This window comes from Pogona vitticeps, chromosome 3 (genome assembly GCF_051106095.1).
Source record: "Pogona vitticeps strain Pit_001003342236 chromosome 3, PviZW2.1, whole genome shotgun sequence".
NCBI classification, from domain to species: domain Eukaryota; kingdom Metazoa; phylum Chordata; class Lepidosauria; order Squamata; family Agamidae; genus Pogona; species Pogona vitticeps.
The window spans coordinates 52,021,032-52,034,827 of record NC_135785.1 but is presented as its reverse complement, the minus strand read 5'-3'; the positions used below and the strand labels follow the sequence as shown (position 1 = coordinate 52,034,827).

The window sequence follows — 13,796 nt, the reverse complement described above, 5'->3', positions numbered from 1 at the left end:
TTTCTATGAATGATGGGTGTTGTTTCTTTCCTCAAGGACCACACTCTTTCCATGTTCAACTTAACACCAAGGTCCTCATGGGTGGGGGGCCTAGAGCTGATCTCTCAGAGCAGAGAAGAAACAACCCCCTCCCCAAAGATGATTATAACACCTGAGTGTGTTTTCCCAGTACCTTAGAATTCAGGCATGAACACCACTGCTTGGTTCAAAAAGCCTTTATTGACACAATTAAGCTCCGTGAAATGTGGCACCAAAAAGAGCCCTTTGGTGAAGAGGGACTGTGATTCTTCCCTGAGTGATTGGCCCTGTCCAATGCTTTCCCCTCCGTGTTATTGGCCATCACAGTTCATTGCACATTAAATAATTCCACAGATAGTACCAGGCCCTTTTCCACAACCCCTTAGTAATTTTAAGCCTAAGGAACATCCCATGTATAGCTTGTAGTGGGCAGGGGTCTCATAGAGATCAGGTGGACATACACCAGTGACACTGGTGGTTTATCTCTTTTTTTTCCTTTGTCTAGGGCCATGACCAAAGCATTAGTGTGACTTCTTGGACTCACAGCTCTCTGTGCCTGTTGATCCTCGGTCCCTTGAACATGCAGTGGGCCCACGGTAAGGGGTGAGCGGGAGTGGTAGGCACAGCAGCCTCTCATGAGTCCACAAACAAGCCAGGCTCCTGAGATCAAATTCTTCAGCACATGGAGTTGGTTGAGGTAGTTGTTCTGGGCTGTGCTGCTTGCACACCCCTCCTGCCAGAGAAGCAAGAGGAAGACACCTCCGCTCAGCACGGCTACTTTCTTGGCTGGTTGTCGGGGTGAAGCCTGTGCCTTTCACTCCTCCCCCCACTGCAGCCCTGTGTCTGTCCATAGCTGCCAGTATCAACAAATGACCGGAAGCAGACTAGGCCGGTTGGGCTTTAGTAAGTGGGCCAAGGGGTGACAGGGGAGTGTGGGTTTGTATGCTGCTGCTACACGTTGTCATCCCAAAGCAGACTGAAGGGGGACTGGCAGAGATAACCTTTCAGCAGACTGTAGTTCTTTTGCCATCCAGAGTTAGCTGTAGCTCTGCCACAGCTCTTGTTGTTTTGCTCTGAGCCTGAAGCAAATCTTGGCCCAGGAAAATGTGAGAATCCAAATTCCTTGTGGAAAGTTTGCCTCAAACCAAGTTGCTGGCCAGTCTCTGCTGTGCCTCCTCATCCCAGGCTGCGATGACGCCATATTCATCACCTACGTGTGAAGGAAGGGAGAAAGAGAGGTCTAGATTAGTAGAAAAAATGCAATGCCAGTGCAGGTACACTGTGCCTTCCTTGATAGCAGCACAGGTTTCTCAAGTTGTGTCTGTACCTGTGCGGCAGCCATGCAGCCAGAGGCGGTGTCCATCATATTGACACTGGCAGCGAAGAGAGTTGTTGGAGAAATCTGACTCGGCTACCTCATGCTTAGGATTCACAACCACCTAGAAGTGCAGAGAGAAATGGGAAGATAGTAGGATGGGTGGCCTATAATTGAGGAGACCAGAACTGGTCTGCCTTACCCACCCTGTTAATTAAAAAAAAAAAAAGCTACCAAAGACCAAGTGTCAACATGTTTTGGCTCACTGTCATGAAGACTCTTTGGACTCATCAGAGAAAGGGATATCTCTGTTTCCAGAGCTCACTGGCTAGGCATCTTTCCCATGCTTACCTGGAATATATAACTCCCAGGTGGCACATCAGTGATGTCCACCCACTGGCAGTCAATGTCATGTCTGTAGGTGTCCCAGCAGCCCACACTGACACCCTGCTCTCCAAAATTGGCACAGGCAAAACGACGCTGCAATCCTGTAAAGAGGATGATGGAGTAAGTAACAAAGAAGAGCCCACTGCACCTACTTCTTTTTCCATGAACTTCTGCTTGTAGAAGCTGCTGCATTTTTACTTTGTTTGAATCAAGGACAACCTCTGGAGTTAGCAAGGGTAGACACATCACCCTAGAATTTCAGGGGAGTTATCCCCCTACTGATCTGCCTATAGCTAATACACTGGCAGAAGTAAAGAAGCAAAAAGCAAAGTGTGCTGCTTATATACTGCCCCATAGTGCTTAAAGCATTCTCTGGGTGGTTTGCAAGTTAATTACGCAGGCTACACATTGCCCCCTGCCACTCCCAAGCAAGCTGGATATTCATTTTACCAAGCTTGGAAAAATGGAAGGTGGAGTGAACCTTGAGCCAGCTACTTGGGCTTGAACCCTGGTTGTGAGCAGAGTTTGGCTGCAATACAGTAGTTTAACCACTGTGCCACAAGGCAACAGAAGCAGAGAGGTTTGGAGTGCTGCCTGGGGTTGACTTCCATTAGTCCCAGATAGCATGGCTGGGGATAGTGATCACTGATAACTGTAGTTCAACATTCCTAAAGAATCCCAGATTGGGACTGTTGTAGGGATTGGCATGGTGGCAGCAGCAACTGCTTCTGTTAGTTGTTGATTCTGACTTTTGTCACAGATCCCTGTACTACTAATCTCCATTTGATCTGAATAAAGCCTGAGCCAAATCTGGCTACTTCAGATGGCTTCTGGATAAGTGATTGTCAGCCTCACCTTCTAATCTTCTGAGACTGTCTCATAACCTTCACAATTGCTATGCTTTGGAGGGGAGCAAAGATTGCATAGCAAGAAGGCCATTCTTCTGGCATCACTAGACTTCATTTTTTAAAAAAGCTCTAAACTATTTTGCAAGCATTACAGTTCCCTAACCTCTCCATGTATACTTTTGAAAATTCACAGCTTTCTTGCCTGGTGACATTTAAGCCCTATTTAGACATTACTCTGCTTTATCAAACTTATGTGGAAAGATGTGCCAGTTTGTCTACCTTTTGGCAGATAGGAAAGGCTACTATGCATATGGATTTCACCTTATTTTGATGATGAAGAAAATGCGTTATAGCAATTTTTAAAATTTCCCCTGATTGCCAATGGAATGCAAACCCTTTAGATTTCTGAGTCAAGTTTCCAGGATGAGATTGGAGCAGCTTGGTTCCAAACTGGTCTGAGATGAAGAGGGCTATCTTCCAAAGCTCCAGATCACAGTCTGAGCCAACCCTTGTGATCAGTGCCCATCTCTGGTCTCTACCGTGAGCAGCTGCTTACCATCTGGACAGTTGGTGTCCTCCAAGCAGAAGCTGGCCTTGTGTCCTTCAGCCACCTTGGAGCCATTGAGGGTCAGTAAGTCATAGTTCGTGAACACCTCAATGCTATGGTAATGTCTGTGGGAAGAAAGAGGATCAAGAGGCTGCTGTAGGGCAGGGAAATGGCAAGGGTGCAGGAGAAAGGAGTTCAGCTGGATAAGGGGGGGGGGGTGGTGGTAGGGAGGAACAGGCAGCTGCTGATCCATGAAACAGGACAGTGTGGGAGGGTTAGGCGTGGCTGTTGGCTCAGCAGCTATTATAGTTCTGCCTCCAAACTTTGCCCATAATGACAACCCTGGTGTGATCGTTGCTATTTTCCCAGATGCAACAAACAACTCCTACCACAAAGCAACATGCTGGGGCAGAATGGTGCTTTTTGGAACACAGAGAACAGACACAGCTAGATTTGGTGGACAAAAAAGTGTCTGGACCACAATTTTAAAGAAAATGCTAATTTGCAGGAAAAAGAAACTGAGAACAGCTTCCTGAAATCTAGCTTTCTCCTCCAGAACATAAACAAGCAGGAGAAGGCACTAGCATCCCTCAAATAGTAATGCCAGGATTGCTGGCCATAATGTATGAAAATATACCCTCTACCTATGGCACTGGTGCCAGATCCATGCATGGCGGCCAGTTTTTGGCAGGAAGTCAGCCCGGCCCAAGTTGTGTATCTGTGAGGAGAAGCGCAGCAGTCGCCGATAACCATTGGGCCAATTCATGTGATTAGCAGAGGCGGAAAGGCACCCTTCCTCATGGGCACAGTACAGCATGTGCAATGGGCGGTCCTCTAGATAAGCTGTCTCCTGTACGAGTTGGGCATTCATCACCAAATCTGGGGCACCTGCAGGAAGAAGTGAAAGTGTATGAAAACATGAAATGCTGTTGTCCCATGATGCAAGAATGCCCAACTTTGTGGAGAAGATGGGAGGAACGTTGAGCCCAAATGACTGGTTCTCCTTATCCATTCACATTAGATTCTCCAGAGATATGCATCTGGGTACATGGAAGGCACTGCCTAGCACTGAGTGAAACTGTTGATTCATTTAGACTCATATTGTTGCCGCTGAGGGGGAGCAGCTCCCCAGGGCCTCCTGCACGAGTTTCTCTAGTCCTACTTGGAAGTTCCTGGTATTCAAAAATGCATAGAAAACAGCACCTCTAAACACTGAGCTACAACCAGTCCACATGGTGCCATGGCCTTCAACATTCACCTACATATTGATCCCCATTGTGTGTCAAGGCTCATTCTCCCTTCCCTCAGGAGGCAAGTCAATTGACCATGGCTGCTTTCCAGTCTGAGATCCTAGATGGCTGCCATACTGTAACAGCCCACATGCTTAGCTCCAAGCATCCCCAGACTGCTCAGTTCCCATTTGCACTCACTCCTAGTGCAGGTGACTCCTGCTGCGAAACGGCCCCCTCCTCTCGGGCAGTGCGCAGGCCCATGGTGCTGGCACTGCTGGATGGAACGTTCTGTGCCTTTACACCGCACGCCACTCAGCACCACCTCAGTCGCATCTGAGCTGCCTTGCCAGTACCACGTCTCCTGGAAAAGAGAAGAGAGGCAAATGAGTGGGGGTCTGAGTGTGAGGTCCCCTGAAATAGGGGGACATGAGCAGCAGTGTCTCCCATGAAGCCTCTTTCCTCACATGTTCCACTGGGTGCCCGAGCAGAAAGTCTCAGGAACCCCTTCTGTGATCGGCTACATCTGCATCCGACTCAACAGGTCTGCACTCACCTGGAGAGCATGGCTAGCAAAGCCCAGCCCCAGTTGCCGGCACACGACCATGGCCTCCGTGAGTCCCCAGTGTTCCCCACACACGGCACCCCAGCGCAGGGCATTTCCCCTGGGCATCAGTACTTCGACCACACCTTCCTCTGGACTGCGTCCACCGGCCAGACGTACCTAAATTGGGGAGGGGGGAATGGGTTAATGGGGTAGAGCAATAAAAATGGAGGGAGACGGGGGGGTTGCCAGTGTACTCAAGGCTGTGCCATCTTCACCGATGTACAATGAATCCAAGAGGAGTCCTGAGATGTGTGAAGCACAGGTGCTTAAACAGATCAAGCAACAGCAGTCTATCTTTGCCGCCCCCCCCAAATGCAAGTCACTTTTGTGGCCAGAGTACTTCCCATTTTAGTTCTGAATTCAGGTTTGGCTAGTGGTATTTTATCAGATTCTCTTCTCCTATTTGTGTCTGGAAAGATATCCAGTCTTCTCCCTGTGTTATTCACCACATTCCCTGTTTGGCTACAGGACTATTGCCAAGGTACAGTGGGTCTTACCTGCTTGTGGGCATCTGTCTGAGGCACATTACAACGGACAGCAGCATCCATTTCATGCCGGCACCCAGTCTGTTTGGCTTCTTGGGAGCTGCATTCTGCCAGAGAGCGCTCATAGCCCCTGCAGCGCACTCTTGTCAAGTGGATGGGACCCAGACCTGTAACAGGAGCGACTCTTAGCCAGAGTGAACAGTCACCAGATTGTGTACTGTGCCACAATGTGGCCAGAGCTTGATAAAAATTGCAGCTACCATAATTCCCCAGCTAGTATGACAATGCTGGCTGGAGTCTTCAGGGACTTACTGTACAAAAAGCTATTTAAAAAAAAAAAGCTATGAATGGCCCATCCTTTCCTCCCTTCACTGATACTGGGTACCTAGACACACCTTATTTTTTTGCCTGGCTCTTCTTCTTCCCAACTCTTTACATGTTCTAGGATTTCCTTGATCTAATATTTTCCTCCCCAGACCCACTATTATTTTCTTAGCAAGAAAGATTTCCGACAGAATTGCAGGATTTCCGTTCCCATGTCCTTCTCTCCCCTGTTGGAATGTGATATCCCATGGAATATTTCTAAGTCATGGACAACCCACCCAGAACGAGTCCTCGTCCTGATTCTCCTTATGGCCGGTGCTCTGATTCCTGGAGCCTACTTTAGTGATCCCCACAATTTTTCCCTGGCCCCCGTGTTCCTCTCACCTTGGCCCAGCTGGGCCCCTGAAAGGGCTTCTTGTGCTGTCCCATATCCCAGCTGCCGACACACCACACTGGCCGCAGTCAGGTCCCAGCCTTCATCACACACAGTGCCCCACTGGCCTCCCATCAGCACTTCCACACGCCCCTCACCTAGGTGTGCACCTGCACGGAGCCGCACCTGAGGCTTCTGCAGGAACAGAGAGACGGATTAGGGGCAGACATAAGACAAGTGCCTCAGAAGAAGGGCGGTTAAGAGGGACTTCAGGATTCATCTCCTCCCAAAGGTGGTAGCCTACAGAGCTTGGCAAAGCCACTTTTTTGGGATTACAGTTTTCAGAATCCACTAGCCAAGGAATCCCTATAGCTTTCCCTCCCAAAAAGTAATTGCCAAGCTGTACAGATGAAGACAAGAGAACCAAAAGAAAGATAGTTTGGCTTTTGCTCCAGCAAAAAGTTTGCTGGCAAGTCTGAGAGTTCCACCACATAAATCAGCATTTGTACCGTCAGGCCTGCTTTCCAGGAAATATGGGGCCATTTCCCCCAACAGAAAACGTGTCATTTTCCATTTACCTCCTTAGGCCTAGGCTTGGCTGAGCCAGGCAGCTTGACTTTGCTGGGCTGGAACTCGGGGCCTGCTATACAGTTGACTAGGGCATGCATGCCATGGGGGCAGGCCGAGCGATTGCGTGCCTTCGGGGCCACCTGAAGCTTGCATTCACCCAGGTGGGCCTCAGTGCCCTCACAGTTGATCTGATGGATCCAGAATGTGTTGTTCTTGCTCAGGGACTTTAAGCTGCAAAAGAAGGATTGGAGGTGATGGGCAGGCAGGTGGAACCCTTCACCAGCCACTTTTCCCTTGGTGCTAGTGAATTCACTGCTGAGAGACACACACTGGGATCAGTTGTAACAGAAACATGAGGAAGGAGTAATGAATGAATCCCCTGTAACCCACAGTTTGACTCTGTCACAGTGTTCCTAAGCTTCCCTTCCCTAAATACAATGTGGATGTTGTGGATGTTGCACATCCAGCTTCAACCTAGCTTTTTCAGATGATGCTCTCCTGGCCTAGCACCCCTAAACCTCCTTTCCCTTCATTTTAAATACTGCATGACAGAAGGACAAAACCAAGAAATGTCTCACCTGGACCTTGGATCCTTCAGCTTCTGGTTCCAGAGTTTCCTGAAAGGTTAGAAGGTAAGATATCAGTGTTGGGGGCAAGGAGAAGCGTTAAGAATATGACTAGATTTATTTTTGGGCTACTTCTATATGAGTCCAGATGGCCTTTTTATACCAGTGTTTTCTTCAGGAGGTGTTTCTAGTTTCACTCTGAACATCTGTTTCAACAGAATAGTACATCTTATGGAAAAATAAGGGAAGCAGCCTTCTGGAAAAGACAGTAATCCTGCACACAAGTGTTACGAGTTCCTGTTCCAAAGCTTTTGCCTATTGAGAAAGGGCTATCGCTCAATATTGGATCATATACTTTCCATGCACAATGTGTGAGGGTCAGTTTCTAGTTAAGGCTGGAAGAGGTTCCTGTCTGAAATCCTGAGAAGCTGCCTGCCAGTGTAGACAGTACTGAGCTTGACAGACCAATGATCTCACTTACTATAAAGCAAATTCCTCTGTTAACTGTTGTTTCTTAGAATGGATGATGGATCCTGTGAGCAAGTTCTGATGCTATGGCAAGTGTTGCAAGGACTCCAGCTGCCCCTTGCGTCCTGTGCAGACTTGCCAAGGCTCCTGGCATCCTTAGTTGAATTGTACTGACCCTTGTGGTTGAGTAAGACAGGTTCACATCTGTCCATAGCTCGCACTGGCTTTAGGGGATATGTTGAACTGGACTCCAAGTAAGTCTCTGAGGACTGAGACAGAGGCCTAGAGCCAGAAACAGCAGGTTATGTTTCCCCTTGGGAAGTTGCCTGGGTCAGCCCAGTCTTCTCTGTAATTACCCCACTGCGGTTTGGCCGATCCCCATGGTGAGATGGGCTTGGCACCCACACCTGCTCATTGCAGGGTTGTATTTATAGAGAGAATGGTAGGTGGGGTGCAGAAGATGAAACAAGGGCAGAAAAAAAAGCAGAGGCACATGGGCTCCTCTGAATGTGAAGGAGAAAGTGAACCCACAAAGCCACAGGAATTAGACAGGCCATTCGTGAAAAACAGAGAGGATATTTGAGGTAAGACACAGAGAAGCCGTTGTGCCCCCAAGATCCATTCGCACACACCAGTTTGTGCACAGCTTGCACAGCAGTTGCTTTAATGTGGTGCAATGTATAAGAGTAATATATATGTACCCAATATTCTCCCTCAGCTCTCTCTGCATTAATACATGCACATCCTTTTAATTCACACACACACATAAAGTGAGGGTGGACAAAGTGTGTTCCATGGGATCTATTCTCTCCTGGGCTTTCCTATACCCTACCCAACTAACAAAACAAAACGTGGATGTCAGCCACTTCTAGTGTTGACTTTTTCTTGCAATTCTTTTCATTTGGGGGTTGGGTGGCCTGGATCATAGTAGATCCTGGGGGTGGAAGATTGGCACCCAGAACTTGCCCATGGTGATGTACAGGATATTGGCTCCCATGCTGTATGCATGCATGCTGTTGCATGCGCACCCGATAACTCATCTTGTTCAACCCTCCCTCCCTTCCTTGTACTCTTACCTGTAGAATCCAGTGGCCACCCGCCCTTCACGGGGGAAGCCCAGCATTCCACACAGCACTCGAGTGTTGTTACGAGTCCAGCCAGCATCACACACCTGACGCCAGCGTCCCTGGACCTTCACTTCCACAGCTCCTTCTGTGATGGGGGAACTTATTTTGGCCCTGGCCGAGATTGGCTTAATCTGTACCTCTTCCAGTTTGGAGCCCTGGCCAAAACAAATTAATCATGTTACTTCAGCTGTCAACCCGCAGTGAACTCTGTCTCAAATTAAGTTCAATCTTTTCCCCCTTAGGGAAACCCCCATTAAAATGTGTGGGACTTTCCCGAAGAAGCAGGTTCAGGATTGGGCTCTAAGCCCTCCTTTGGCGAAGGAGAAATAACAGCTCCAGCACCCAATAAGGGGCCCTCACCTGGCCTGGAAGCCGTGGAGTGGCGAGATTGGGCCTGCGCAGACCTGTGCACACCACACCGATGTCCTCATTGTGGTTGCAGTCACTCACACCCCAACCATTGGATTCACATTCAGCCAGGGAGCTCTCGGTGCCAGAGCAGCGCATGTTGTCCAGCCAAATGGGACCTGTAAGTACACAAGGTCAGAACTAGGAGCCCTGGCCAGTCTTTTCTGTAGACCACTGCCACTGCCCTTCCTGAAAGACTCACATGATCCAGCCTTCAATTAACCAGCGCTTCCCAGATGAACTGAGCCACAGCTCCCTGTTAGGATGCTTATTGTGCTGAGTTGTGGAATGCTGTCCAATCCACAAAATTCTGAGACACTAAAACAAGGATTTGTCAATCAAGATAAAGACCTGACTTATCACATCAATTTCACTGGGCTGGTGGGTGAGTGAGGAGGAAACAGATCAGATCAGGTCAATCTGTCTGCAAGCCTCCATGAATTAGTTGTGGATCTGCTGGACAGATGGAATGGCTCAACTAAACAGCAAACGCATATTAGGTATTAAGTGCTCTAAATATGCAACATGGGAGGCTGGGTTGTGCCTGGCATTTCATTACCCTTTGCCCCGGAGACAAGTTTACATTCAAGAAGGACGTTTATTTGTTTAAGAAAGGCGTGCCAGAATCCTGCAGGAGCAGATATTTCAGAATTAATTTCTGTGTTACTAGTGCTATCCCAGGCTGGCATTTCTCTCTCTCTCCTTGGCAAAGCATCTGGCACTGGGAGAAGTAAACAGAGCTAAAGTGAACCTTAACAAGGACTTCCTACCAAAAGACCACAAGCAACATTCTTGCTGGAAGGAATCAAAATGAGATGTGCCAGCCATAGTCTCCTACCCGTTGCAAGTCACTGTTCAGCTAATATTTGAAAAAAGGTCTTGGCAACCCCACATCAGTGTAGTTATTGGGGGGGGTCCTGTACCCTCGATGTGCGAAGGTACTACTCAGATACTGCTAACCAGGGATCATGATCTAAATGCATGAAATGGACAAGAAACAGGAAATGTTTCCCTTTTTGTACTAGAACTCATGGGAGTCTAAAAGGTACTGTATAATCCAAGCAACAGAATTACCCATCTTTGGAACTGACTGTGGTTATTTTAATAAGGACATGCCTGTATTCTGCACCTGCGCAATGGCAGTATCTATTCGCATTGGAAGTTTCCAGCTTTGATGCTGTAAATAGTTGCCCCAAAGGGAGCCCAGTAGCACATTCTCTCTCAACTGTGCCCCTCCCATTCAGAATCTTCCTTACCATCTCCTGGTCCATACTTGGCGCTGTGAGACCAGTTCTCGGCCCCATCATAGCCCAGCTCCCTGCAGGCCACGCCGGCCACATGGATGTTGAAGTCATCATCACAGACTGTCCCCCACTTCCCGTTGTACAGTACTTCTAGCCGCCCTTCGCCAGCTTGGCTCCTGGGCCCCACGAGTCGCAGCTGAATTTGAGGGCGTTGTGCCCAGCTGGGTGCTACCAGCCATGCCAGGAAGTGGAGGAGTGTAAAGTGATTCACTGCCAGAGGGAGCATCATCATTCCAGGGATAAAGGAGATACCTGGAAGAAGCAAGGAAGGGGATTAGAAAATATCATGGCTTTCTGGGGGAAGGAACTGTCTGCTGATGGGTGGGGCAGGAATCCTTTACTCTGGTGGAAGGTAAATTTTGAAATTCAGGCAATCATCAGCATAGTTCCCCACTGGCAAGGTGAGTCCAAAATGCAGGCTGCTGCATTCTGCAATAATCCATCAAAAGTACATCTTTGGTGTATTATTGAAGAACAGGTCACCCCAAAGTAGCTTTTTTTTCCTATCCAAGAGGGACAGCTCATAGCAATATATTGTTGGGCAGGAAACCCTCCTCAGTTTTTATCTGTGAGAATGATAATTAAGCTTCCGGGTGGGGAAGAGAGTCTGAAGGGAATAGGAGATGGCCTTACTGGGGGAGCCCTGCCTCCCTTAGTTGAGATAGATCTTTTATCTCTCTTCTCTCTCTCTCTCTCTCTCTCCCCACATCCCATAATGTTATGGGGCTGGGATGAAAACTAGTTCAGATAATGAGTCCTTCAACTTTTCACACACACCCCAAATCCGATCCATGGCACTTTCTGGATGTGGCTGGTGGGCTCTACTATCCTAGATGTAGGACCAGTAGGATCGATCCTACTGCTAATCGACTGATCAACTGGTTACACTTTAGATCCCACACTTTCTCCGGGAGACCCTCAAGTGCTTCAGTTATTGATCCTAACAGGGCTTTTCAAGCTGAGATGTTTAGGTGTGGTTTTTACCAGTTCCACTCCCCCAATGAGTGACCATGGCTGAGCGGGGATTCGAAGCCTCGTCTCTAGAGTCCTAGTCCGTCTCTCTATCCACTACACCGCAATGGGTACCCATTTTATGGGTTAACATTTACAAACCCATTTCCTAGTTTTTTTTTTTTTTAAAATACTAATAAACGAACAGGAGAAAACGTTCAACAAGCAAACGGAAATGTTAGGAACAGAAGACCATAGCAAGCGATTACAAACTAACACCTAACGAACAATAGCTTTATACAAAAACTTTTCTTTTTTAAAAAAAGCCGCAAATCTTCAAGGATAAAAGGGTGATCAAAGGCGGGATGCAAATGAATACAGAGAGACTGAAGAGGGCTTGGCGGAGGTGAGAAAGTTCAGGCGACAAACCCAACACTCCACGTGCCCAGCCCGGGACTTTCAATTGTCCCCCGAGAGAACTTCTCCAGAACCGTGCGCGTCCGGGATCGGTCTCTCTGCCTTTGCGCGCAAAGGAGAGGCGCGTCCGGAGAGGTGGGCCCGGGGGTCCGCGGGCGCAGGGGCCCGGGAGCCTCAGCGCAGCCGCCCCTTTCTCGGCCTCTGGCCCCAAGCCTCCCCTTGCGAGACGAGAAGTCTCTTGCCGAAGAGACGCCCGCGGTTCCTTTCCACGAGAGAGGGCCACACAGCTGCCCTATAGCGCGGAAGGGGCGGCCGAGGCTCCCTGCTCCGCGGGCGCTCTGTCCCTCCTGAAGCCCCCCGAGCCCGGACCCACCGCCTTACTCACCTTGCGGGCACGAGGGAAGCGGGAAGCGCGCCACCACCACCACCGCCGGCGGCAGCAGGAGGGCGAAGAGCCGCGCGAGAGGGAGCGCAGGAGCCGGAGCGAAGGCTGCGGGGAGAAGCTGCGGAGCGGGGACGGCCAAGAGGCGAAGTCTGCCCGGGCGTGAGACGCAGGGGGCGGCAAGAGCCAGAGATGAGCCGAGCGGGCGCCTGGCAGTCGCTTCCAGTCCGCTCCGTCTGCAGTCCGCGCCGTCCCGCCCTTTTTATTCGTGGCAGCCGCCCCTCCGCGCTGTCTCCTGCACGAAACCGTGCCGGGGGCGGACGGTGGAGGTTGGACGGGGTGGGGTGGGGTGGGGTGGGGTGGGGGTGGGGGTGGAGGGGGGAGAGAAAGCGGCGGTAGCCTTAGCCGCCTTGGTGCTCCGGAGAGAGGGAGGGAGGGGAGGCAAAGAGCCCTCACAAAGAGCCCACTAAGAGGGTGAAGCGCCCCGCCACCGGTTTGTTGCTTTTTTTCCCACTGCTCGGAAGGGACCCTCTGTCTCCTTTCAACCTTATGGCCAAAGCAAGAGTCCAACAGCCGGAGCATCAGTATTTTCCCTCATCCGGGAAACCCAAAGGTCACTTGTTGGATCGCTGCCCTGAGGTACTGCAGTTAAAAGAGAGGGAGAGCCAGACAGGAGACAGGAGAGAGAGTGGGAGAGATTCTGTGTTGCAAGGAGGAAGGAGAGGAATTGAGACAGGCTGAGCCCTGGGTCTCTGACTCCCCATTGCAAAAGCCCATTATTTCATTGGCTGCAAAGAGGTGTTTTGGGGTGGTGAGCCAGGATAGCCGTGGGACCACCGAGCCTGGGCAAACTGAAAGGCCATACTGGCCTTGAAGGGATGGCTATGGAATGAAGCTCTGGCACAGTGGGGTTTGTGCGGGATATTTCCTTTTAAAATGGGAGAGGGGGAAATCTAATGCCCTGAGATGTGCCCCTCCTTGCCCCCCCCTCCGAGAAAAGGGGAAACTAATCTGGCCTTGAGCATTGGACAGAGACAGAACAGTTCTAGAGTTGCTTTGGATTTCCTGCCAATAAGAACACCTATGGAAACTTTGGGCTGCAGAGCTCATTTTTCTCTCTCTCCTCTCTTCCAAACTCTTTTCCATTTATGTGGTGGCATTTAGAGGAAAGCCGGAAGGCAAGGGGTCTATCTTATCATCAATCTTCATAAGCAGCTCTATAGGGTTTTTCTGGCTGAAGGGGATTCATAAAAAAAATCCTTCTTATAAATGATAAATAAAAGTAGCAGCTGTGAGGAATCGCTCCTTCTGCACCCAAAAATCAGCCAGGAACTGAACCTTTTCCTCTCTCCTCTCCAACTTGCCATTGATCTTGATGGGACAGAGGTCATTCTTAGCTCTGCTACAGGCTGTCCAAATGCCCAGTGCTTGCATCTCACAGTCTTCCTTGGTTATAAGGCTGTTCTATCC

The 13,796-nt window shown here is 49.5% G+C and overlaps 1 protein-coding gene across 1 annotated transcript; it reads right to left on the bottom strand.

Moving 5' to 3' along the window:
- Positions 1–200: 200 nt before the first annotated feature.
- Positions 201–12,605, bottom strand: LOXL4 (lysyl oxidase like 4). The gene is made up of 15 exons (XM_020812022.3): positions 12,330–12,605; positions 10,529–10,828; positions 9,225–9,391; positions 8,814–9,019; positions 7,282–7,320; positions 6,712–6,934; positions 6,145–6,328; positions 5,449–5,603; positions 4,901–5,068; positions 4,546–4,708; positions 3,760–4,003; positions 3,125–3,240; positions 1,685–1,821; positions 1,346–1,457; positions 201–1,228 (listed from the first exon to the last, which is right to left on the bottom strand). The coding sequence occupies exons 2-15, from the start codon at positions 10,806–10,808 to the stop codon at positions 1,158–1,160; spliced, it is 2,265 nt and encodes a 754-aa protein (XP_020667681.3). The 5' UTR covers positions 10,809–10,828; positions 12,330–12,605; the 3' UTR covers positions 201–1,157.
- Between the last annotated feature and the right edge of the window lie 1,191 nt (positions 12,606–13,796).

Bases quoted from the DNA above. Each gene is read 5' to 3' on its own strand.
- LOXL4 (XM_020812022.3), bottom strand. From the start codon at position 10,808: ATGATGATGCTCCCTCTGGCAGTGAATCACTTTACACTCCTCCACTTC. The intron at 9,392-10,528 runs GTAAGGAAGATT...GTGTACTTACAG, and splicing joins CAAGTATGGACCAGGAGATG to GTCCCATTTGGCTGGACAAC. The intron at 1,229-1,345 runs GTACAGACACAA...CTTCACACGTAG, and splicing joins GCTGCATGGCTGCCGCACAG to GTGATGAATATGGCGTCATC.